Raw genomic sequence first — 25,394 nt, 5'->3', positions numbered from 1 at the left:
TAGCTTAAAAAACAGTGAAAAGTTGAATTTTTCTAAGGTAAGCTAGGATTTACACTTTTAATAGTAACATAGGATCAAATTTGACCAAAATATAAGCTGTAATGCACAAAAAGCTGCGTTATATAGAGGAGGGGGAAGGGTTATGGTTAGGGACCTCAAAACAACTTCCCGGGATATACTTTAGCCTGTAGACACATCCCTGAAAGTTTCAATCCACGAGCCCTACAACTTTCCAAGATTACATATAGTCAATGGACTAGAATTTTACCGAAATTTTAATATAAGTAGAGGAGTACATTTTCGTCATTTACCCTTTTAGGGTAATTTTATTCAAAGAAATTTAAATGCTCCCCATACCTCAGGTTTTTACCTTTTTTCCATCTTTATAACAAAATTCTAACCCTCCCCCAAAGTTTCCATGGTTTGAGACCCCCTGTTTTATGAAGTAGAGAGGAATATCTCTAAAGTTCGAAACGATAAATCCCTCTGAAAACCCAGTTGATTTTTATAATTCTAAATTAAACAGTCTACCCGCTAAAGACACGCCAAAACAAAACACCTTTTCAGAAGGGAAATCCCCTAAGTGGAAGCACACTGCTTATTAGTAGTTAAATTTTTCATTAAACAAGTCAGACAGGCTTCGTATGAAGAAGACTCAGTAAGAGTCTGCGCGTCAGAGTCTGGACTCTTTCCAACATGAATTCTGTGCTTGGGAATACCTTGTTTGACTTATGACTTCATACATTTTGGATTAAAGTCTGAATGAGGAATGTTTATATATCTTTAAATGTGAGTTTCTGTTTTATTTTCTTCTCCAGAGTATTGAAATGTGGAATGAACTTAGTTTTGGTTCATAGTCAACAGACTGATATTGGGGGTAATATTTATTTTAGCGGACTCTTCTGGCTGCTTAGAAATAAACTTCCCTCTATAGTAAAAATTGGATCCTGATTCAAAATTTAACATTCATATGTGTCAGAAATGAACTTTACCCCCACCCATATATATATATATATATATATATATATATATATATATATATATATATATATATATATATATATATATATATATATATATATACCAATTCACGGTATGTACTTGCACATTAAGGGGGATAGGGATAACGTTCAAGCTTACCTCTATAGTCAGAATTGCATCCTGAATCCAGATTTAACATTCATTTACGCCACATCGTAAATAAACTTTACCCCTACCTTATATATGCCAATTCAGGGTTTATTCCAATTCAGAGTATATATTTATATATTAGGGGTGGGGGTAAATTAAAAAATATATTAGCCTACAAATGGAACTATCGAGAATAAAGCGTATTAGGAAACCAATTCGTGCTTCATAATGTGCCGAACAATTTTAGTTAACACATTTGAAGGTGCTTCCACTATATTTCAACCTAACGTGTTCCGTTTCGAGGGAATGGGGCAACTACGGCAGTTGCTCCGAGCAACGTGGCTTAGAAGGCGTCGTAACGGGAGAATTGACCATATTGATCTAATTTTTCACTTTAATTTGGCTTTATATTTCTTATTTTTGAGTTGGGAAGCAAGGGGAGGGGGCTATAATTGATTTTTCTCCAGGCACCTTCAACCTTAGGACTGGCTCTGCCCCCTCTTTTTCCTAATGTGCATAAATTTAGCGTAAATTATTGCTTGGGTCATTCCCTAGAGGAGTGGCTCTCAAACTTATTTAGACACTGTACCCCTTTTTACCCAAAAAACATTTTAGGTAGCCTACACCACAGTTACCACTACCAAGTAAACTAGCCTATAACTATAATATAGGCCCAGTTGAAGTTGCCAGTCCTAGAGATAAAGGGTTGTTTATTTTTTTGTTAGCAGGCCACGTACCCCCTAAAAGATTCGACGTACCCCCAAGGGGTGCGCGTACAACATTTTGAGAACCACTGGCCTAGAGAACTAACTGTAGAGAATGGAACATGTTAAGAAAACAATTCTGGCTTCATAACAAGCAGAATAATCATAGTTAACACATCTTGCATACACCCTCCCTACACTTTTTCCCTCTCCTCTAATGTGTAAATATAGCCCAAATTATGTATTTTAAATGCATTTGGCCACCATAACTTAATTTTCCAGTTTTTATTTCGTCACAGTTGATTCAATTTACAGGTACACTCACAGCTTAGGCTATATAGACACTGTCTATATAGGTTGTGTCTATATAGGCTGTGTCTATATAGGCTGTGGGTTCACGGGTTGAAACAAGAGATGCACTGCGAGAATAGCTGGAAAATATATAATTTGGGTTATATATTTGCACATTGCCGGGGGGGGGGGCTGGGGGTAAAGTATAGCGAGGCTGCATGCAAGATGTGTTAACTATGTTTATTCTGTATATTATGAAGTAAGAATTGTTTTATTACTATGTTTCCACCTCTCCATTTAGTTCTCTAGAAAAATACCGTCTTGGTACTTCCCATGTATTTGGCTACGATTCACTACTGTTTTAACCCTTATACTCTAAATCCATGGTTGTCAGTGTTTCGATGGAAACAATTTAAAACATAGAGTTGGGACTAAGTCAAACTTTAGCGTAAGGAGAGTTACTCTGAGGAGGGGACAGCCCCTTTTATATACGAAAGAATTTCTGTTCGTTTTAAGTTTTAATGTTGCTCTTTACCTTTAGTTAAAAAAACTTGTTTAAAAAAAAATTATTTTCTGAAAGTTTTTCAGCTATTGCAGGTTTGAATTCGGCTCAACGTACATGAAAAGTTAAAATAAGATTTGCATATTAATTTTGGCAAAGTATCCCCCCATGTAAACTTTTCTTTGAAAAGCTTACCTCCAGAAACTACCCTACCAATGTGAAAATCTTCCCGTATAAAATAACCGCTTCCCCACCGAAAATAATTCCCTCAAAAAAATATCTGTATATTTCCCAATAACCAATAAACTATGTAAACAATAACCAAAGTTCAAAGCTTTTAGCCATTGCCTCGTGGGTGTTGAGGGGTCAAGTTATCTTCAAAAACATAGCTATTAAATCTTTCAATTATTTTAACCAAAATTGGCTAAAAGACCTTTCCCCAGGGGTTGGTGGGGATCGTGTTATCTCCAGAGCCTTAGCTATTCGGTCATTCAACTATACTGAACGACATGTCCATCTCAAAATTTTCACCGGATGATTGTGAGAAAAAGGGGAGATGGGGCGTATTTGCCCTATAATCCTTTTGGTCTCTTAAAAATAGCACTAGAACTTCAATTTTCGTTCGGACGATCCCTCTCCCGATATTTTAGGACTACTGGGTCTATGTGATCACCCCTGAGAAAAGAAAAAAAAACAAAGAAAAAAAACAACAAAAAAAAACAACAAATAAACATGCATCCGTGATCTTTCTTCTGGCAAAAAAAAAGTGATTTTCATTAAAATTATTTTACTTTTAGGGGGTCTTTCCCCCTTTTTCGCAAATGAGGCAAATTTTCTCCGGCTGGTAGTGTTTGATGGGTAGACTAAACTTAATAAGACTTCTATTTTTGAAATCACCATAATAAGCCAATTATTTTTATACATCCATTGTTGTCAAAATGTCGTTTTTTTTAAAGTTTTGGTAACTATTGAGCCAGATCGCTCCTTAATTAGAGTCCATTACCACGAACTGTTCGAGTTATTCAAACTAACAAAGTTCACCTTGTCTCCTTGGCTACTACTTTCATTATGATTTGATAATATTCAGAATGCGAAGTTTTTGTTAACTTTTTTAATCTGAGTTGGTAATAAGGATACATGTCTGGCTTTTATATGCCGGATGAGAAACAAGAAGGGGGTAACCACAGTCCAAGACACGGATTATAATATTATCGTGGTCCAAGACTCCAAAGAAGGTAAATGACCAGCTAGATATAATAAACAGGATTTTCTTTTTGGTTTCAAGCAAATTCAATTTCTAGCCCAAATGTAGCCCTATTAGGAACATTATAGTCTAAAAACCAACCCGACAATTTTAATTGACTTGCCCCGCGAAGTTGAAAATTTAATTGCCCAATTGGTGGGATATAGCCCTACCTGGCAACACTGTCTAAATCTATGGTGCTTTATCATCCGGCTTTATTTGATTGACTCGGTTTGCATTTTGTCACAGAGTGCAGTTTAAGTATTTCTTCTTTTTCTTTTTTTTTTTCTTCTTTTTTTTTTGAAAACTGATTGAATGTTGGACCTGTTAGCCTAAGTTGACGAGAAGATAGTTTAATTAACAAAGGCAGCAAAATTTTGTATAGGCTAGAACTATATCGTGACCATTGAGGGTCGAGGGAGGTGCAGTCGATTGGAATCAACGTTGAAAAGTGCGACCGCCAAGATTCAATTTTGTAGCTGAGCTCACAAATTAATTAGTAAAATCGAGAATGTACTGAAAATTTAATTTTATGAATTTTAATAATTAATGTATTATTTGGGTGTTTGTTTATCTGCTCAAAATGAGCCTTGGAAAGTGGCCAACCAATATGGTCTATGCTATTAGTATCATAAATAGTGCAATAGCGCTAGAGCAATGGGGGCACAATGTATTACTTGTTTACTTATTTATTTATTTTTTTTAGACCAGGGCGTTTCGTGTATAAGTAGTTGCATAAACTTTGAAACGTGAACAGTCGATTCGAAATTGAAAGACCATTTTGACAGTCGAAAGTGATAGGAGGGCAACCAGCCCCCCCCTCCCACGCCAATCAATGCCCCAAACACATCCAAAAAAAATTTGAGATAGCCATTTTGTTCAGCTTTGTTGAAAGGTTCATAAGTTATATCTTTTTGGATTACACCTCCCCTCCTACAGCCCTCAAGATCAGAGTTTTAATATTTTCCCCCGGGGGCACATAAGTTATTGAAAGGTTGGTCGTGTAAACTTCGGACGGGGCTCGTTGGATTGGAAATCATACATTTTAGTTCTTTTTTAAGAGTCAAAGGGATCGGACGCCAGCTAACCCCTCCCCTCCCCGCCATATTTTTTCCAAATGAATCCGATAGAAATTTTGCAATAGCCATTTGTTCAAAAAATTGTACAAAGATCACATTGCAAGGCCTCTAGGGTTGACGCAACCCCTCAGAGTCTGGGGGGAAAGGGTTGCAAGTTATCCCCCAGGGGCATATAAGGTATTTATGGAAGGGATGTTCGTGTGAACCCTAAGAGGAGGTTCATTGGATTGTAAATGTAAAGGTCTAGTTACGTTTTAAGATACAAAACTGGTGGAGGGCAACTAACCGGTTAATTATTTTGTTGAAACCATTGGGACATGCAACTCTTAGTTAAACTCAGGACATGAAAGTCTTAAGGCTACAGCTAAACTAATGCCACAACTAATGTTATTAGTACTACTCCTACTACTGTTTTAGTGTTAGAATATTTGAAACTAAATGAAAAGGTAGTAGTTGCAATATGGTTGTGGAAAGGGTAGATCAGGAACGCTAAGAGCGTTAATTTGAAACTCTTAGGGCTACTGCTACTACTACAATCATTAGATGGACTAGTAGAGTATAAAGTAAAAACTTTCGAGAAATTTTAGATTGAATTAAAACTAAATGAAAAGGCACAATGTAACTGTTGGTTTTATAAGTGGTATAGCGCATATTTTGACAAGTACCATACCAAGCCGTCCTTAGCGCTCGAAAAAAGAAAAAAAAGTAAAGTGAATTGCCAGAAACAATTACCAAAGTCAAAGCAGTGAAAAGATCATTCAGAAATTAGATCATGTAAACAGTCTTTTGCTAGCGATTGATGCAGTCTGTCTAATGACCGGATTTGGGTTCTTATTAGTTATAGGCAACCACGCCAATGTTGGGAGAGCGTGAAGTTAGAAAATAATTGTTGCTTCATGGTATTAAGAATAATTGTAGCTAATCCCTTTTTTCATGCAGACCCGCTGTACTTTACCCCCTCTCCCCTAATGTACAAAAACGAAGCCCAAATTATATAAGTCAAATGCATTCTGTCACCTGTCACTTGTTTTCCGGTTCTTGTTTCCTCACAGTGATTCAATTTGCAGGAACACAGATTGAATTAAGAAAACCGCATTGGGAGAATAGCTGGGAAGTATGTAATTTGGGCTTAATGTTTCCACATTAGAAGGGGACTTGGGGTAAAGTATAGCGGGTGTGCATGCAAAATGTGTTTGCTATAATTATACTGTATTCTGTTTTCTAAGTTCACTTCATGAGTGTCGTTGCTATAATTAACTTCTTTGGTGTGGTCGCTTATCAAGTACCTAGATTTGTTCTAAACCGGCGAGTTTGCATTGTTTTCAAATTGTATAATTTTTTCCAGCAGAAAGTATGGAGTGACATTGAAACTTAAAAGGGACATAAATTATTGCATATCGGACAAGAAGGGGACTACCTGTTACTCATCCCTCGATCTTTGCGATGAATTTTGAAGTTTTGTCCCAATTCTTTAAGAGCTACTCCTGAATCAAAAAAGCTGCTGAATTGTAATAAGAAAAGTCTAAAAAAATGAAAAAAATTAGCGTCTGAAAAAACTTTTATGCTCAATATCGGACCTTTTTAATATCCTGCTGTGGAATCCCCATCTCAGTGTAAAATTTGTCTGCAAAATTCCCTTGAAAACTTTGCTTTCCAAAATTCTTTCTGTGGAAAGGACTTTGGGGTGTCTTGTCATTCCCGGAGACATAGCTATTGGGTATTTCTACAATGCTGAATCAAATGGCTCTTCCAAATTTCTTATCAAATGACTTTTGGGGAAAAAGGAGCTTGGGCGGAGGCTAGTCTCCCTCCAATCTCTTTGGTTACTAAAAACAGGACCTAGAACTTCCGATGTTTGTTCGAACAAGCCTTATTCCGACGTTCCTGGACCATTGGCTTTATACGATCATCCCTGAAGAAAATTCAACTCGGATCCATAATCTTTGTTCTGGCAAACAACACAAAATTTTCTTTGTAGATATGACCTAGAAAATTTTATAGGAATGTTCTCTGACATGCTGAATCTAATGATGTAATGTTCATTAAAATCATTTGAACTTTTCTCATTTCTGAAAATAAGGCAAATTTTTCTCAGAGTTGCGGCCTTTTGATGGGCAACATTAAAGTTAACAAAATTTTGGTTATTTGGATTCAGCATAGAAGCCAATTCTTTGGTTCTATGAATTTTTATCAAAATTTCCCTTTTCAAAGCTTCGATTACTTTCGGGCCGAGTCGCTCCTTACTCACATTTCGTACCACGAACTGTTTGATAAAGAAGAATTGTTGTTTGATAAAGAAGCTATTTACTCCTGTTGCATTAAGTTATAAAACATAGGGTTGGTACAAAATTTCTTATTATCTCTTTTATAACTAAGTGTTCATATATTAATCTTTAAATTTCAGTTGCCTCCCTGAAAGGTTGTTTTAAGCCATTTATCGTGAAAATTGAAGTTGGTTGTCAATAAAAACTAAATGATTTAGGTATTCAAAGGCATGGAAAGCCAAAGCAGTCAAGATCTTAACTTTTATTTTTAGACGTTAGAGAATTATTGGTGCTTTCGTGTTAGCCCAACAACTTTCAGGAGGTTTGCTCTGTTTGAAAAAAACCGGTCAGCCGTCTGAGAAAAAATTATTTTTGTCTCAATAAAAAAACTAGGATGCTAGTATTCCACCACAAACATCAAAAACAAGAAAATCAATAGGGAATTCTTTTCGTAAAGCAGTGGAAATCTAATTTGAATGAATATCTTGGCCCTATATCCTAGGGTCGTCCTCAGAAAAACATAAACATATAAAAAAAGAAAACTTACAATAACAAACGACCAATAAATCTAAAATGGAAATTTTTTCAAACATTCCCAGCATTCTTACTTCAGCGAAGTTCAACCAGGACTCAACCAAAAAAAAAACTGCCTGATAGGGGAGAAAGGACATGAATAGACAAAAAACGAGCTTATGTCAGTCATAGACCTATGCCATTTGAGGAATATGGTAGGAGGGGGAGGGAGCCTGATGATATTGTTTAAAATCAATCATGGAACTGAATATAACAATCATAAACTACTCGTGCGTGGACAAACTATCGTTGATGTCATGATTAAAGGATGATCAAAGTATCTTTGAATACATTTGCAATGTATTTTCGATATGCTCTCCCCTTATACGCACACATTCTATGCTAACCTATAATATCTGGTGGTTTTGCGATAACTCAATTTTCTATCCCAGTACATCTGTCTATGTGTTAAATATGTTGGTATAATTGTTGCCATGGATTTCTTGGTACTCACTCTAAAAATATGAGTTTTCCTTTAAGAAACAGTTCTCCTCCCACGTTATTGTTTTCATTGGCCGCCTGTTGCTAGTGAAAAAAAAAATTCTGCTGATTTGTTTTTATACTGGTACACTTACCACTTGTATTACAGTAGTAAAAGAACGGAAAGTGTTCTTCAGATGGAGTTACCAATAGGAAGTTCAACAGTTGTAATTTGCTAGTTTTCAAAGTCTAACGATCAACGAAAGTATTGAGAAAGAGAAGACGAAATATAAACCAATTAAGATGTTACACAATTCAAAAATAAGAAATCTCAGAAAAATATCATCCAGATAAATAAAGAGAAAAACGTTATTCAGCAAATTTGGGTATGGTAATACCCCAATTTTACTAAAACTAAATATCGATAATGAAACGACGTTTGCCTACGAAACACAAATTTTACTAAATTTCAAACCAAAAGATCTTGAAATAATGCCATTTAGATGAAAAATATAATGAATATCCGAATGGCCCCTTGGAAATTGTAATAGTTTTTCAGCTCATTTCTTAGAAAGAGAATATACTTTTTTATGGTTTATATACCTTTATTTTCTTAAAAATTTACACGTGTTAGTCGCAACCGTGCCCATTCTCGGCTGTTGTTTGTGGATTTGGTTCTGGGCTTGACGACCGCTGTGTTGGTAGACAATAGACGACCACTCTACATAAACAGGGCGGTATTTGGTACTTGTCGGTTATTCGGAACACATTCATGAATTACGCAGTGTAATATCTAAGAATAACCATTTTGCCCCTCTGGAATTGGTTATCATATGCTTATTTTGAATGAGAAAATCTATGATGTGGCTATATTTTACCTAAATATTTAATATATAGTTTCGGTTAGGGGTTAGGTTAGGTTTCAATAATTTTGTTTCTAAAGTGTTATTTTATCATCATGTTTTGTTGTATTTCATTATGATTAACCTTACTTTACTTCTTAGGTGTGTTTCAAATAACCGACAAGTATTTTGAATTATATAAAATTTGTTCAGCTATTGTCATTTTTTAATTCCAAAAATATTTACATAAAGGTCTACTGTTAGGAATGGCTACGATAGAATATCTGTCTTGGAGCGATATGTGACTTTACTTAGTTTTAAAATTCTTAGTTTGAAAAAATCAGTCTAAATTTAGAAATCAGAGCAGTTTGGCCTGAGATCAGTGGTGTTTGCCTTCATATTTACGTTTTATGTTAACCATTGCTTCTACATTAAAATAGTTTTGTCAAAAAAATGATATGTTAATTGCATTTATTTACATTTGCAAGACATTAAAAAAACATCAAGTCTGACATATCGTGTTCGGCAATTGCCTTTTCTATGCGTTGTTATGGCACTTAGTATCTACCAAGTGACATATAGCGATCGTAAATTCTGTCGTTTTGTCGGTCCCGGTTTTGCTAGACTTCCAGATAAGCTTGGACGATAGAATTTGGCAGGCGTATCAGGAACCAGACCAGATGAAATTAGAAATTGTCGTCTCCTCGATTCGACCATCTGGGGGGAGTGGGGGGGACTGTTAATTCGGAAAAATTAGAAAGATGAGGTATTGTTATGGCACTTGGTATCTACCGAGTAACATATAGCAATCGCAAATTCTGTCGGTCGGTCGGCCTGTCTGTATGTCCCGGTTTTGCTAGTTTAGGCACTTCCAGGTAAGCTAGGACTATGAAATTTTGCAGACGTATCAGGAACCAGACCAGATTAAATTAGAAATTGTTTTTTCCCCGATTCAATCATCTGGGGGAGAGTGGGGGGACGGTAAATCGGAAAAATTAGAAAAACTGAGGTATTTTTAACTTACTAACGGGTGATTAGATCTTAATGAAATTTGATGTTTGGAAGGATATCGTGTCACAGAGATCTTTTTTTAAATCCTGACCGGATCCGATGACAGTGATGGGAGTTAGGAGGGGGGGGAACCCAAAATCTTGGAAAACGCTTAGAGTGGAGGGATTGGGATGAAACTTGGTGAGAAAAATAAGCAAGTCCTAGATACGAGATTGACATAACCGGAACGGATCTGCACTCTTGGGGGAGTTGAGAGGGGGGGGAGGGTTAATTCTAAGGAATTGGAAACAATGAGGTGTTTTTAATTTATGAAGGAGTGATCAGATCTTGAGGAAATTTGATTTTTTGAAGGATGTCGTGTCTCAGAGTTTTTAGTTTAAATTCCGACCGGATCCAGTGACAATGAGGGATTTTTTTTCGGGGGGGGGAACCTAAAATCTTGGAAAACGCTCAGAGTAGAGGGATCGGGATGAAACTTGGTGGGAAAAATAAGCACAGATCCTAGATAAGTGATTGACATAACTGGAACGGATCCACTCTTTTTGGGAGAGTTGGGGGGGGGGGGGCTAATTCCGAAAGAATAGAAAAAAATGAGGTATTTTTAACTTACGAAGGAGTGATTGTATCCTAATGAAATTTCATATTTAGAAGGACCTCATAACTCAGATATCTCGTATTAATTCCTGACTGAATCAAGTTTCACTGGGAGGAGGGGGAGGGGGAACCTGAAATCTCGGAAAACGCTTAAAGCGGAGAGACCAGGATGAAACTTGGTGGGAAGAATAAGCACAAGTCCAAGATACGTGACTGACATAACCCGACCGGATGCACCCTCTTTGGTAGAGTTGGGGGAGGGGAGTAATTCGGAAAAATTAGAAAAATGAGATATTTGTAACTTACGAACGGGTGATCAGATCTTACTGAAATTTGATATTTAGAAGGATCTTGTACTTTAGAACTTTTGTTTTAAATCCCTTTCAGATCCGGTGACATTGGGGGGTGTTGGAGGGGTAAAGCGGAATTCTTGGAAAACGTGAAAATCGAGGTATCTTACGAATGGGGGATTGGATCTTAATGAAACTTGATATATAGAAGAATATTATTTCTCAATTCTCAATTCGAATCGAATCCGGGGATATAGAGGGTTGGAGGGGGGATGAGTCATTGGACTTGATCCAGTGTCATTGGGGGGGGGGAGGAACCGGATATCTTGAAAAACTCTTAGAGTGGAGAGATTAGGATGAAACTTGGGTGGGAAGAATCAGCACAAGTCCTAGATATGCGATTGACATAACCACACTGAATATGCTCTCTTTGGGGGAGTTGGAGGGGGTGTTAATTCGGAAAAATTAGAAAAATTGAGGTATTTTAAACTTAAGAGTGGGTGACCGGATTTTAATGAAATTCGATATTTAGAAGGAACTCATGTCTTAAAGCTCTTATTTTAAATCTCGTAAATCTTGACCAGATCTGGTGATATTGGGGGAGTTGGAGGGGGAAACTAGAAATATTGGAAAACGCTTAGAAAGGAGAAATTGGGATGAAACTTGGTGAATAGAATAAGCAAATGTTGACACGTGATTGACGTAACCAGACTTGACCCGCTCTCTTTGTGGGAGTTAGGGGGAGGGGTCCAGTGCTCTGGCGAGTTCGGTGCTTCTGGATGTGCTAGGACGATGGAAATTGGTAGGTGTGTCGGGTACCTGTACAAATTGACTTGATTAATTCGTTATCGCTGATTTGACCATCTGGGGGGCTGAAGGGAGAAGAAAAATTTGAAAAAATGAGGTATTTTTAACTTACGAGTGGGTGATCGGATCTTAATGAAATTTTGATATTAAGAAGAACCTCGTGTCTCAGAGCTCTTATTTCAAATCCCAACCGGCATTAAGCCTCTAATTTTCCTTTTAAATTAATCTATTGATTCTTAGAATTTTGCTAGAGCTCATGCCATATGAGCTCTTGGCTCTTCCGACCTCGTCACAAGTGCCATATGAGCTCTTGTTGCCTAAAGATTCTTCTTTGATTTGAATGACCGCACAGTAATTGCCTTAATTTTTTCTTTCTTCTTCTGATTTGAACCTGTTACACAGTCATTTGAATGACTGCACAATAATTGCCTTCGGCTTTTCTTTTTTCTTTGGTTTTCATGACTGCAAAGTAATTGCTTCAACTTTTTTCGTTCTTCTTTGATTTGAATGATTGCACAGTGATTGTCCTAAGTTTGTTTTTTCTTTGATTCGAATGACTGCACAGTAATTTGAATAACTGCAGAGTAATTGCCTTTATTTTTTTCTTTCTTCTTTGATTTGAACTACTGCACAGTCATTTGAATGACTGTAAAATGATTACTTAGAATTTTTCGTTCATCTTTGATGTGAATGACTACACAGTAATTGCCCTAAGTTTTTTCTTTTTTCTTTCTTCTTTGATTCGAATGACTGCACAGTAATTTGAATAACTGCAGAGTAATTGCCTTTATTTTTTCTTTCTTCTTTGATTTGAACTACTGCAGTCATTTGAATGACTGTAAAATGATTACTTCGAATTTTTCATTCATCTTTGATGTAAATGACTACACAGTAATTGCCCTAAGATTTTTCTTTTTCTTTCTTCTTTGATTCGAATGACTGCACAGTAATTTGAATAACTGCAGAGTAATTGCATTTATTTTTTTCTTTCTTCTTTGATTTGACCTACTGCACAGTCATATGAATGACTGTAAAATGATTACTTAGAATTTTTCGTTCATCTTTGATGTAAATGACTGCACAGTAATTGCACTAAGTTTTTTCTTTTTTCTTTCTTCTTTGATTTGAAGCAGACCAGCAGACCCATTCGTCCATATATCATTCATAGGGCAGAACTAAGGTGGGTAAACAAAGAACTAACTGTGGGTAGCAAAGGGATAACGCCATTTGACATCACCTTGGATTTGCTCACATTGATCTGCAGGTCAGTTTGAGAGGCTGTTGAAGCTAGCTCCTTAGTGTTCCGTTGCATATTTTTAACTCATCCATAAGTTCAGTTCTGCTCTATTTGGCCGAGACACGGCCCCTTGAATCTTTTATCCTGAGTTCGAAAGAAGGCTGTCAGACGAAACAACAGAATCGAGGAAAACCAAAGATTGTATTTTATTAGTAACAAAAGCCACTGTCCCTGCTCATCAAGCACCATTGTTAACTGAGATTGCCGAGCGAGCCCTCGGATGATTTTGGCATCTGTATTCCAGCGGCAGCTCCTGGTCGAATTACTCCATATCGCATGATTGGTCACGTCCGAGGGGCAGATCTTGGACCAGGTGGAAGGGCAGCTTAAATAAGTTCCTCAAAATGACATATATTATCTTTAATGAGCTTCCCCCGTCAGCTCATAGTTGCAGATCGGTACGATTAAAGGAGTAAACTTGCGGGACCCTCTACACCATTTACCATGGAGCAGGAGTCAAGTCAAGTAAAAGCACCCGAAAAGTCAATATATATAACTTGAAAACCAAATCTCTTGAAAGTGACTCTCGGATAAAGGGAATTGTAAAGTGACTAGGAGAAAAAGCTTGCATAGATAGGTTCTAAGACCACTATGGCTACACGTGTCGTCTGAACATTATTCTTGTTTAGTTTCTCGTTTTTGTTCTCTTCATTTTTTTTGTACGAAAAAGTAGCCAAAGTTCTTCAACTTCTCTGCAAGCTGATTAATCTGCTGTTCTGGTGTAAATATTTTTTTAACGGACATGCGTCATTGATTCAGAACAAAATGTCGCGAAAGTAAATTTTCCTGTATCTCTGAAGACCGTAAATCTTTGCGTAAAACCGTATAAATCCTGGATGATTGTTAAGGAAATATTTGATGATTATCATTTAGATGTAAATCCACTTGTTAAATGGCACAAAATTCGGACAATCAAACTTTTTTTTCCGCTTTTTTCGTCGTTCTCCTATTTTTTGTTACAATGATTTACAATTGTAACGCTTATTTTTGCAGGCAACTTTAATGAACAGCTTCGCGACTTGGATCACTCCCTTCAGAGATATGAAGATCGTCTTGCCTCTCACGATGCGCTGGGCGATACTGGACGATATCCTAAAATGCGAGCGTATCAAAGCAATTCTAGAGGAAACTAAAGGTCTCAATCAGAAGCTTGTCGCAATAGATGGAACAGCACAAGCTCTAGTAGATGGCGCACATAAACATGGATCAAACGCCTGTCATGTCGCAGACCAAGCTGAAGCTATTAGGGGACGATATGCAAACCTGCACTAGCAGCTTGAAGAAAGATGTTTTGCTTTGGAAGTGGCATTTGAAGCTGCAGCTCAATTTTCGGTCAGTTTCTATTTTAGTAAAATAATTGAAAGTATATTATTCCCAAGTAGAGTTGTCATTTGAGGTCATCAGGCTGAGAATATACTCAGTCTGAATAGAAAAAGAAGGTTTTTATTCTTGTCGTAGTAAGTGCTCTGCTGACACTCAGGGGTGTTAATTCACTAAAATTATTTGGGGGGGGGGATGTATTTTTCAAAATTTAGGGAAGGGATTTTTTTCCAATGAAAATACCAAAACAGATGTTTGTCTATATACCTCAATTATATATATGCAAATATATAACGTATCCTTGTGGAACTGTGTGGACGCAGTTAAACTGGAATAGACTTGGAAAATCCAATCATACAAAATTTTTAACTTCGTGAAGGAAGAATTTTTTCATCATACTGTTTTAGTTCAGAAGAAAGAATTATTATTATAATGGTTGCTATCATTGGATGAGCTTAAACAATTATTGAAGCTCTGACTACAAAGGCACATTGCATCCACTTCCAAACACAGGGGGTTATTTGGGCCTTTTCGAGCGTGGTTATTTGAAATAGGTCTTGCCTATCTGTTTTTCCTTGGCTTAGAAGCCTTCCTTGGTAGTGCCAAGGTATCCACCATTGTTTCATTGAACTTGAGAACCCCACTCACCAGCTTGAGACCGGTTGGGCAGGAAAGACTGAAGGGCAGAGCCACCCCCCCCCCTTGCCAGTGATCAGTGACTGTAGTGCTTGATCCTCAGAACTGGTTCTAATAAGAGAACCTCTTTTCCCCACCTTGGATTGTTAATCAAGGCATATTTTCTTATGCCACAGTCAACCTTGATGTCGAGGAAGATTGACCACTTGGGCATCCATTACTGACCTCAATCCGTCCAATCTTGGCAGGGTACCCCAAAGAATACTCCGCCTCACAGTCAGGCGCTAGCCAAAACGGCCAGTGGCTACAAGTTGACTGACATTAGCAGTAGTAGGTCTTTATTTATGTCCACTACTCCAGGGGCACACGAGAAGGTTGCCTACCACCCTCCCGCCAAGGGGTTGATATATTCATCCCTCCCATAAAGGTTGATAAATTAATCTGTTTACAAGCTAGTTGAGAAAGGAATGTTGTACTAAGATTACCATTTTTGTATTTGCTTTTAGTTTCATTACGCCTTCCCCCTTCCTATTGCCTGGGCACAGTCCTTTATCAAATGTCAAGTTTGCTGAATTTTCTTCTTCTTTTTTCCTCATTTATGAGTCTAAGTAAATATTTTGCTGTTGCAGTGTTTATTTCATAATAAGGAATAAACTAGACTGTAACCTAGAAAATGTATAAAGAGACAATATATCCCTCGTAACCTTAGGTCTAAATATTTATTCTAAAATAAAAAATCATCAACTACATATGTTTTAATTTTTTTTACTATGTTTGTTTTTTCTATAAGCCAAGCCTCAAACCATCCCTTGGGGGAGGAGTCTCATCCCTCACCAAAACATCTTGACAGAATGCCACACCAACTCATCCTTGAGAGTGATATGCAGTAGTGAGGTTTTAAAAGTTCTGCTTTTTATTACAGATGGAAAGGATAAAGGGAATGCTTTCGATAATACAAACGTATAATATTAGAATGTCTTACACAACAATTATGAACACTGAAACTACAAAAGTATATTAATATGACAAAAAATTAAGGTTTTGTGCGTTAAGCGTCTTATTAGAAGAAAAAAGAATAAAGTGAAAACATTTTATAGCTATTAGTCTAATGAAAATATTGTAATTTCAAGAAAAGTAAAATGCCCAAAAATAAATAAATACAAGTATATAATATTCTATGAAAATTCAAGGTATTTACCGAAAGCTATTAGCTTAAATTTAAAAGAAAAAAAATACATAAAAATGCAAGTTCGTAGTATTTATGAAACTTTTGGTTTACCTACCGAAAGCTATTAGTCCTGTGAAATTTTTGTAATGATAATAAAAATATATGGCTGAGTGCACTGTATCTTGTCTAATTTGCTTTTTTCATGTTTGCATTTTGTTGTCTTTTTTTCTTTTTCTTTAACCGCGGCGCATGTAAATTATGTGCTGGAATATTTGTCAACAGTATCAAAACAACCTCATTTTGTTCTGCTGATGTTCTGCTGATCCTCCCTGTTAAAAAAACCTAACAAATGGTTTTGACAATTATCTCAGACACCTCCTGTACGTGTGACAGCGAAGATTCCAGATGTTTGTGAACGTTCGATCTAAGATGAAATAAAAATGGAAGACTAATAGAAGATAAATAAAAGGCTGGTCTCATGTAGCTTTTTACGGTGTGGGTTTAACAAATCAGTGCTGATTTGCAAAGAAAACGGTGCTGATTTGAGCTTGAAAAATTTTCTAATATTCATTGCTGATTTACAAAGACAGAGCCAAATTTCATCATGATTATAAAAAAAGTCTTCAATCCGCTGCAGCAAAAATCCTTCTCTTCAGCAGAAAAATCAAAGAATTAAATAATAATAGTAATTAAACATTTAATAATCAAAGAACTTCATAATTTAATAATGAAAAAACTTAAAATTTAATTGAATTTTCTAAAGGAAATAAAAAATAAAAAAGAATAAAAATTTAAATCATGAACGAGCTTATTATAAATGATAAAAGAACTAAATAGTAAGCTGAGATCAATCATGCAGCTAATGATAACCTACACTTGACTATTGGTGTCCATGATGTTTCGATTTGAATATCTCGCGAAAAGGGTATTAGTCTTTTACCACTATCGTTTGCCCCCTCAGCTGGTGAATTCGGTTCCTGAAAAAAAGTTACGTGTGTCGGGCCCTTAAGGAAAGTTTAAAAGAATCCTGAAAAGAGAGAGTTGAACATCGTGTCTCCACGGATTTAAAACGAAAGCAGCCTTAATAAGCTTAAGTAATCATCAGAATCTTCGGTGCGGTTTGCGAAAGCCGATTTTATCACTGAAGACAGCCTTGTTTGTGTTCTGGCTGTATATCTGTGTTGCACAACGCGGCCAAAATGGTGTAAACAGCCCAGTGCTTTTTTTTGCTTTGTCAACAAGGCATTGGGCTCCCGGAAATGATACCGCCAGTATCTGTTGCTGGGAACCACTTTGTGAGTCTTCAACGAAAACAGCCTTTTGCTTATGGAAAAAATGTGATATTTTTTAATTGTTTTATAGGAGGTGCTCAAATCTGTCACAGTTGATCTATCTTCATTGGAACAAGAATGACAGTATGGAAGCACCGGCTTGGTTGTTACCAGTTGTTCAAACACAGCTGGATCAGGTGGCTGAATTTTTCGCTCGGTTGCAGCACTACCATGACCATCTAGAGGAGACTCGCCACGCAAGTGAAAAACTGACAAAACAGGGGAGAGATATTCAATCAAGTACAGATCAGATTGCGACAATGGAAAAGAATATACTCAAGCTGGAAGAGAGATCGAAAGCTCATAATGATGAATTGGAAAGAGTTCTCTGGAAATTGGAAAGTTTCTATGGACTGTTGGATCAGGTTTCGATTGATATTGAAGATGCTTCCAATAAAGAGGTGAAGTTTAAAGCTGTTTCGGTGGATGTGAATGTGATCAGGCAGCAACAAGCTGAGTTCAATGTATGAACAGATGTTTTCATTTAATGATTTTCTATTGTTTTTTTTCTCCTTTTTAGTTTTTTGGTGTATCACAATGAAAAGATAACAAAAGTGGAAAATTGTAAGTGGGAAGTGTGAAATTGTAAGCGGGAAAGTGGAAAAGATAACAAAAGTGGGAAATTGCAGACGGGAAAGTGGAAAAGATAATTAATGTGGTAATTTGGGCATTGACTTGAAATTTTGGATTTTTTGTCGTCTCTTGGCCTCCAAAGAGAATGGAAGAGGGGGAGATAAAATCATGGCTTTTAATGAATAATATACGATTTAGAAGGACTGTTGGTTACTTTGAAGTCTGATATCGTAACCCGTATAAATTTTTTCAAATGTTCACTTAAGAGTCTAGGGAAATACCTGTTGATAAATGTGTGAACTAAATGAGAAATCATTCAGCCAAAATATTTGATAAGCTCGGCTAGATGTTATTTATATCTTAGGAACATATCGAGGGGGAACGAACTGATTTTTTCTATTTTACGCTTTTTCCGTTCTTCTTTTATTCTTATTCTTCTTTCTTTTCCTGTATCGGATAAATTAAAAAAAAAAAAACGTGAGAAATCTTCAGCTAGTTAATAAATAATGAAAAAAAGACAGTTTCTCGAAGATTTCACCCAATTTAAGTTAATCAATTAGAAACGCCCGTACAAGAATATAAAATAAATTTTGCATATTTATATATATGTTGTATGTTATGTAATATACGGTGTACGTGACATAATAACGCATATACATTGTTACGTAGATGATGAATTGAGAAAAGTTGAAAAAGAGAAATTTTTCAAATTTTGAATTTTAAATGAATTTTTTCCACGTTTTTTATTAACGAAAAAAAAACTATAACCTGTGGTTGATCTATTGATAGCCAATTATTCATATTTTGAAAATATAACTGATTTGGTATGAATTTCATCTTTTTTTCGGATAAGTTTACATTATAATTGTCTCATAAAATATTTCGAGCGAGATTGGAGAAGGGGAGCAATCGATTTGACCGACCAAAATCGATATCTCAGGTGAAATTAAAACAGCTGCATTAAAAATACGGTAAAATTTATATTGATCATAAACTTTAGTTTACTATTTCAAAAAAGGTAAAGTTCAAAATAAAATATATAATTTTATAATAAAAAAGTCCTAAAAATTGATGACTGTAAAATTAAAGATCTCGGAAATGTTTAGTTTTTATATTTCCTGTGAAACACGTGGGTTTGCTACTATTCTAGAGATCTTGCATAATAATATTTCAGGTTAGTTTCATGGGTAACATCTATTCACCAAGCTGAAAGTTATGACATTACTTAAAGAGGCCCTAGATGGTCAATAATTTTGATCAAAAGTTTCTGTTAATCGATTGACGTGTGCTTTTGAAGGTTTTATTGAAGGTTTTGCTTCAACCTTCAATCGAATCTTCAATCAAACTCTTTAATATCGATTGAAGCTAATCTAACACACTGTGTCTGGTCAAAATGATTGAGTCATTCAAACTTTCTATCAGTCACCGTCAACGCTTGACCCTAGCGTCAAATAGGTTCCTAGACTTGAGTCAATCGATTGACACAAGCTTTTGGTCAAAATGATTGACCCTCTCAAAGCTCCTTTAGACTTTTTCCTAGAGTATAATCCAAACTTGCTCAAAAATAGGAAAATTCTCCTATTTCCAAGAAACTTTTTATTTTGTTGTTATAATAATAAGGGAGGAGAGGGGAATGCAAAGTAAATACGATCACTGTCTCATTAACAGTTTTTTTTAGCACAGAGGCTCTTGCAAAAATATTTGCTATGTCTTTTCATCGCACTTGTTCTCCACTAGACGAAAATTTACCCTCTTTATTTGGTTTCTTGTTTTTTTGTTTATATATATATATATATATATATATATATATATATATATATATATATATATATATATATATATATATATATATATATATATATATATATATATACATATATATAAAAAAGGACGCTAGAAATTCCAAAATATAATTCGGTCGATAGATAAACCTGTATCTCTTAATGATGGCAAACTCCTTAAGTTGAAAAATTAAAGCCGCTTGAGCGCAAAGAAAATAACATATCAAAAACAATATAGGGAATGTAAATCTTGAATTGGTAGAAATATTCTTATTTACACGATTTTAAAGAATGATTTTTTCTTTATAATTTTAAACAATATTTTAGGAGCTCTGTGAGAAGCTGAGAAACTCATTGGAAGAAACCGTCTTGGAACCCAACAAAACTAGTCAGGGATTTGTTCAATCTGCAGGACCAGGCGTAACCACTACTAAGTTGGAAGGTGATATAGAGAATATTAATGAGTAATGGAACACATAAAAGGCTAAGGTGAATTCATCTTTCTTCAGGAGTTTCACTTAGAAGCGGGAATCTTTCCCTTCCTAGTTTTTTATGCCCCCCCCCCCTTAGATTTTGAAAAATACCATTTTTCAGGCCGCTCAAAGCTAAAGCCCAGATTTGACGCTCCCATATCTCAGTTTGACCCCTCAAACCCAGTTTATCCCCCCTTCTAAAATCTAGTTTTTTGAAAATCTTGTCAAAACTAAGATAAGCTTGTATAATTTAAGTATCCACGGAAACAGGTATATCTTTACCTTTTTGGTACTATTTGGTTCATTTTTGGTCATTTCACTTGATTTGGAAAAATTGGCTCCAACTTTGCCCCCCTCCCAAGGATTTTGACAAGGTTACACCATTGTAATCGTATAAATGAAAACCTGGTCAATTTCAATGAAGCCCCAAATAAGGGATTAAATCAATTAATAATTACTGGACTCGCAATCTTTACATCTATGAAAAATTAGAAGTCCAAATCTCCTTTTCCAAATTAATTCCCAAAAAAGTCCAAACTAGTTGCCATCTGAGGTGAGAAGACAGCTCGCACATCTCGAGCAACACCTTGGGCAACTCCGCGTCCAAGCATCATCCTGTCTTCTGTTTGTGCTTGAAATATTATATTATATGTATCTGAAAACATAATAGTTTAGGAAGGAGGGCTTCTTTCTTTTATTTTATAGCGTTTATTATTTTTATCTACTTAAGTTTATAATTTTTTCTATCATTTTATCAGTATTATTAATGTTTTACCGGTTCTCAATACTTTCATTTAATTTAATTATAAATTTATTTATTCTAAATTCGTTTTCATTTCAACATTTCTTATATTTTTACAAATATGGGAAAAGTTATATGGAAGCACTATTTTATTAAATGGTTGGCTTGGATTCTTGTCTAGATAAGTCTATCGTCCCTTAAAAATTTTCCTTCCTTTATTTATTGTGCTTTTTAATTTACTGCTAAAATAAATCAATCTTAATGAAATTTCATTTTATTGTGTTTTTGCATCAATCTTTTTCTGAGTATCCCCCCACCCTCTGGCCTTCTGTATGTAACTCGATATAATTACGCTTTAAGGCCGAGGGTTCTCAAAGAAACCATTCAATTACAGGTTCTCAAATTTGATTAAATACTAGTTCTATTTGTCATTTCATGTAGGGGCACAAATTTGAGCATTCTTGCTCTTGAATCGTATATCCTGAAGTAATTTATACTAGATTATTTTTGTGTTTATCGCTATATGCTAGCTAGCGTATTTGTTACATTGTCTGCCACGTAGTAGTTTTTTTTCTTTTTTTTTTTTTTAACGTTTTGTTTTTGGAGTAGGAAATACTGGAAAGTGGTATTATGTGATAAACATGGGTAAGGGGGAGATTGTTGGGGGAAGGAGGGTGCATTGGCGGTAAAGTGATTAAGAGTACCATATGTCATACCTAAAATATGCCAAATAATTGCTAGGGATTCCCGAGTAAAGCCAGCTAGTTCGTTGTATTTCAGATTTAAGTATTCTATGTATGTATGTATGTATATATTTATTTCCCATCAAAAGAAGAATACACAAGGATACAAGAATACAAACCTACCAAAGAATACACAAACACAAGAAAAATAAAGAACAAATGGATATCTAACTGCAAAAAAACAAAAACCTATTGCCTCAAAATAATTGCCCAAGTATGAGTAACAATATTAGAGTTATATCTGGCGATCTGGGCTATTATTGCTTCATTAGGGTCGATAATCCCATACCGACTTGTCACAATACGGTTACTTGTCCATGGTGGAAGCCGTAAGAGGTACTTTGTATATTTATAATATGTAGACCGCAATTCTTTCTTATCTTCCTTTTGGAATATCCTCCAAAAGGGACTTAAATACAGATAATGGGGTAGTGCCATTGCATTATACAGATGGGCCAAAATCCGCCGATCAAACTGACGCTTATAAACTACAACACGGCTATACACTAAAGAGATCCGCTTCTGCAGATGACTCTGCAAAAGATTACGCGTTTCAAGCATAGACCGACCAATAGGGATCCCCAAATAAACTATGTGTTCGGCAAGCCGAACAGTAGCACCACCCAGCCTAACATCAACAGCAGACCCTTGCTTAGCATTAAACAACAAGACATCTGATTTCTTTTCATTAAACTGAAGGCCTATTTTTTCCTTATTCTACTTGAAACTGGATAAAATTCTCCTCTAAATTGCGAAGGAGGTGGCTCAGATTAAGTTTTCCAAGATAGAAAGAAGTCAATTAACTAGAGTTTTACCCTACAATTTGTCTATATATTATGAAGAAAAATGTGTTTTCTGAACTCAAGTGTACTGTGTATTCAGATTGAATCAAAGGCCCTTTTGACATCATGCGCAGCGAGAGCTATGCTCTCACCGCTTTTCTCAGCATCTATCAAAGCCAAAACAAGAGCAGAAAGAGCGTGGCCACAACCAAGACTAGGCTGAAAACCCAGTTGATGGTCTGGAACTGTGCATTTTGACCACAGTTCATCGACAATAAGTGCCTCAAATAACTTACAAAAAACTGTAGCCATAGATATAGGTTGGAAAGACGAGCACTGGCTAATTGGTTTTCCGTTTCTAGGCACAGGTGTTAATATTCCTATTGAAAAAGAATCAGGCACTATACCCAGGTTAAAAATTATTTGAAAAAGCAGGACAAGGTGCTCAAGGAACAAGTCGCTACAAAACAGCAGGTGCTGAATTGATATACCATCACAACCGCGCTATTTCTTTTTTTTTAGTTTTCTAATAGCAGTACGGATAGAACACCTTGTAATTATAACACCCGGACAGTTTTCTTCTCGCTTACGTGAGAAGAAATCATCCAATTTCACACCGAAGCTTTTTTGTAGCTTGATATCAGGAGCTGAAAATTCATTCCTATAATGCTGAACCCAATTATCTCGAGATATTGAGGTCATTGTTACATGAAATCTTTCTTGAAACAATGAAGACCAAAGTTTATTTGGGTGGGTAAGGATAGCCTGAGATGAAGAACGAATAATTGGTCTACGGTGTAGTAAAAGTTCTTTCGCGAATTTAAGTTTACTATGAATTCGAAGCTTGTTCACCCACCCGTCTCGAGGACAGCCAGCCTCACGCCAAACCGAAAGCCAGAATCTTGCCGAATTACACGCGTTTTGAAGATTAACATTTGCAGACCAGCCTGGTACTTCGATACCAGGCCACACCCGTCTAGATGGTACAGCTGACTGTTCAGCGAGACATAATGCTTTCGCAAGCTCACTACAATAAATATTCAACTGAATCCGTGATTACGCCGGATAGTTCTTTGAACTAACCATAAGCAGATCAAAAGGAACACGGATTTTTGAAGCAATTTCATCACAAGTCGACTGAAATGAACTCATAGACACACGTTTCCAATCACAAACAAAATAAGGACGCTTCTGGAGCCTTCCAGGAGGAGGCGAAACACTAGCATTTAAATCAATATTGAAAAACAACGGAAAATGGTCTGACGTAAAATTTGAATCTGAAACAAGAACCTCACTCGGTGTAACTGATTGAGTGTGCATAACATGATCTAGGTTTAACATACTTCCCGAATTATGAATATATGACAAATTCTTATTCTTAGACGCGAGTATAAATGCATCACTTAGCATACCGAGTAACATATTAGCACGATTAGAACTTGAACTGTTGATGCCGCTCAGGTTTTCAAGATCACAGCTAAAGTCACCTGTTATCAGACACGAAAGTCCATACTTTTTTATTTTATCAATACACTTAGATAGCCTTGCAATATTTATGGTAAACAGTCTATTTGATCGATCATCACGATAGTCCGTAGGGAGGTAAACATTCACTTCAACCATATCTTGGATTTTGACAGCGAGAAAGTCTAATGCCGAGTCAAACATAGAAGTGGATATAGAGGATCTAACGTAAGTCACAAGGCTGCCAGATGGCCGGTCATGAGTGCAAGAGCGTTTGGCTGCAATTGTAAAAACCTGATGGTTTGGTGACAGGTTCAATAAGGTAAGGCTGAGAGAGGTTGCAAAATGTTCCTGCAAACACACATATCATATCTTTAAAGAAGGTCATCGATAAAAATAGACCGGTTAAGGATATTTCCATTTAAATTCCAGGTTGCAACTGCATGCTTAGCACAAGTGGGTTCTAGATTCATTTTGGTAGGGAATTGATATTGATTATTGCTTTATTAGCCGGACATCTCATGTTATAGCATGTATGGCCTTTCTTTTTGCATATAATGAAGAACATATCCCTAGTGCGCAAATTGTCCTTCGTGGTTGTGTGATCAGAAGCACCACAACGACCACATATAGGCGTCAATACGCAATTAGTCGCTAAGTGACCAACTCTATTGCACGAATAACATCTTTTTGGGAGAAATTTGAATTCTTCAGCAGGCAGTTTCTCATAACCGATTCGGACTGAGACTGCAAGAAAGTCTTCGAGATCCTTACTGGTTCCAAAATACAGCTTGAACACTTTGGAGCGCTCAAAGCTACCGATTTCTATTGATTTTAATGGACTTGGAACAAGGGATTCTATATCAGTCTGGGTCATACTAGGTGGAACCTGTTTCAAAACAGCAATAAACATTTTCTCTTTGAGCATGGCAGAGACCTCAGGCTTACTAACTTTCATTTTCATAGCGATCTTTTCAGCAGAAGATTTGGACTTGACGAACAATTTCCAGTCCTGTCTCACCTTTTTTAGCTCACTTATTTCGGCTGAGTTGGGGCAGATGCTATCCAAAAACGGCTTGCGAGCAACAGGATTATCAAGAGACTTTGGCATTTGAGGAACAACGGCATAAGATGGCTGGGGATTGACTGTTACAGGATTGACAGGGCCTGGGACACTACTTTCCGAAGGGCAGCAGAGGCTCTGTACTTTAGCCGTTGACACAAAGTTCTTAAACTATAGACATAAATCATTTACCTTGCGGGTTAACGTAGCGCTTGCATCGCCAGGAATTGTGGGGACTTCGTCCGGTTCGTATATAACAAACTTCGGCAG

At 36.3% G+C, this 25,394-nt stretch overlaps 1 protein-coding gene across 4 annotated transcripts in view; it reads left to right on the top strand.

The window, feature by feature from the left end:
- Positions 1-263: 263 nt before the first annotated feature.
- LOC136041025 (microtubule-actin cross-linking factor 1-like) overlaps positions 264-25,394 on the top strand; it is a 215,312-nt gene continuing 190,181 nt past the window's right edge. For 3 of the 4 annotated variants that reach the window (XM_065725542.1, XM_065725541.1, XM_065725543.1), the window contains exons 1-4: positions 291-789; positions 14,042-14,380; positions 17,535-17,967; positions 20,185-20,346. In XM_065725542.1, coding sequence (XP_065581614.1) covers positions 14,235-14,380; positions 17,535-17,967; positions 20,185-20,325 — 720 coding nt within the window. In that variant the 5' untranslated portion in view covers positions 291-789; positions 14,042-14,234 and the 3' untranslated portion in view covers positions 20,326-20,346. Of the gene's footprint in view, positions 790-14,041; positions 14,381-17,534; positions 17,968-20,184; positions 20,347-25,394 lie in introns of all 4 variants that reach the window. The other variant, XM_065725545.1, reaches the window with a different exon arrangement.

Source organism: Artemia franciscana, chromosome 21 (assembly GCF_032884065.1).
Source record: "Artemia franciscana chromosome 21, ASM3288406v1, whole genome shotgun sequence".
Classification (NCBI taxonomy): domain Eukaryota; kingdom Metazoa; phylum Arthropoda; class Branchiopoda; order Anostraca; family Artemiidae; genus Artemia; species Artemia franciscana.
This window is presented reverse-complemented; position numbering and strand designations above follow the sequence as displayed.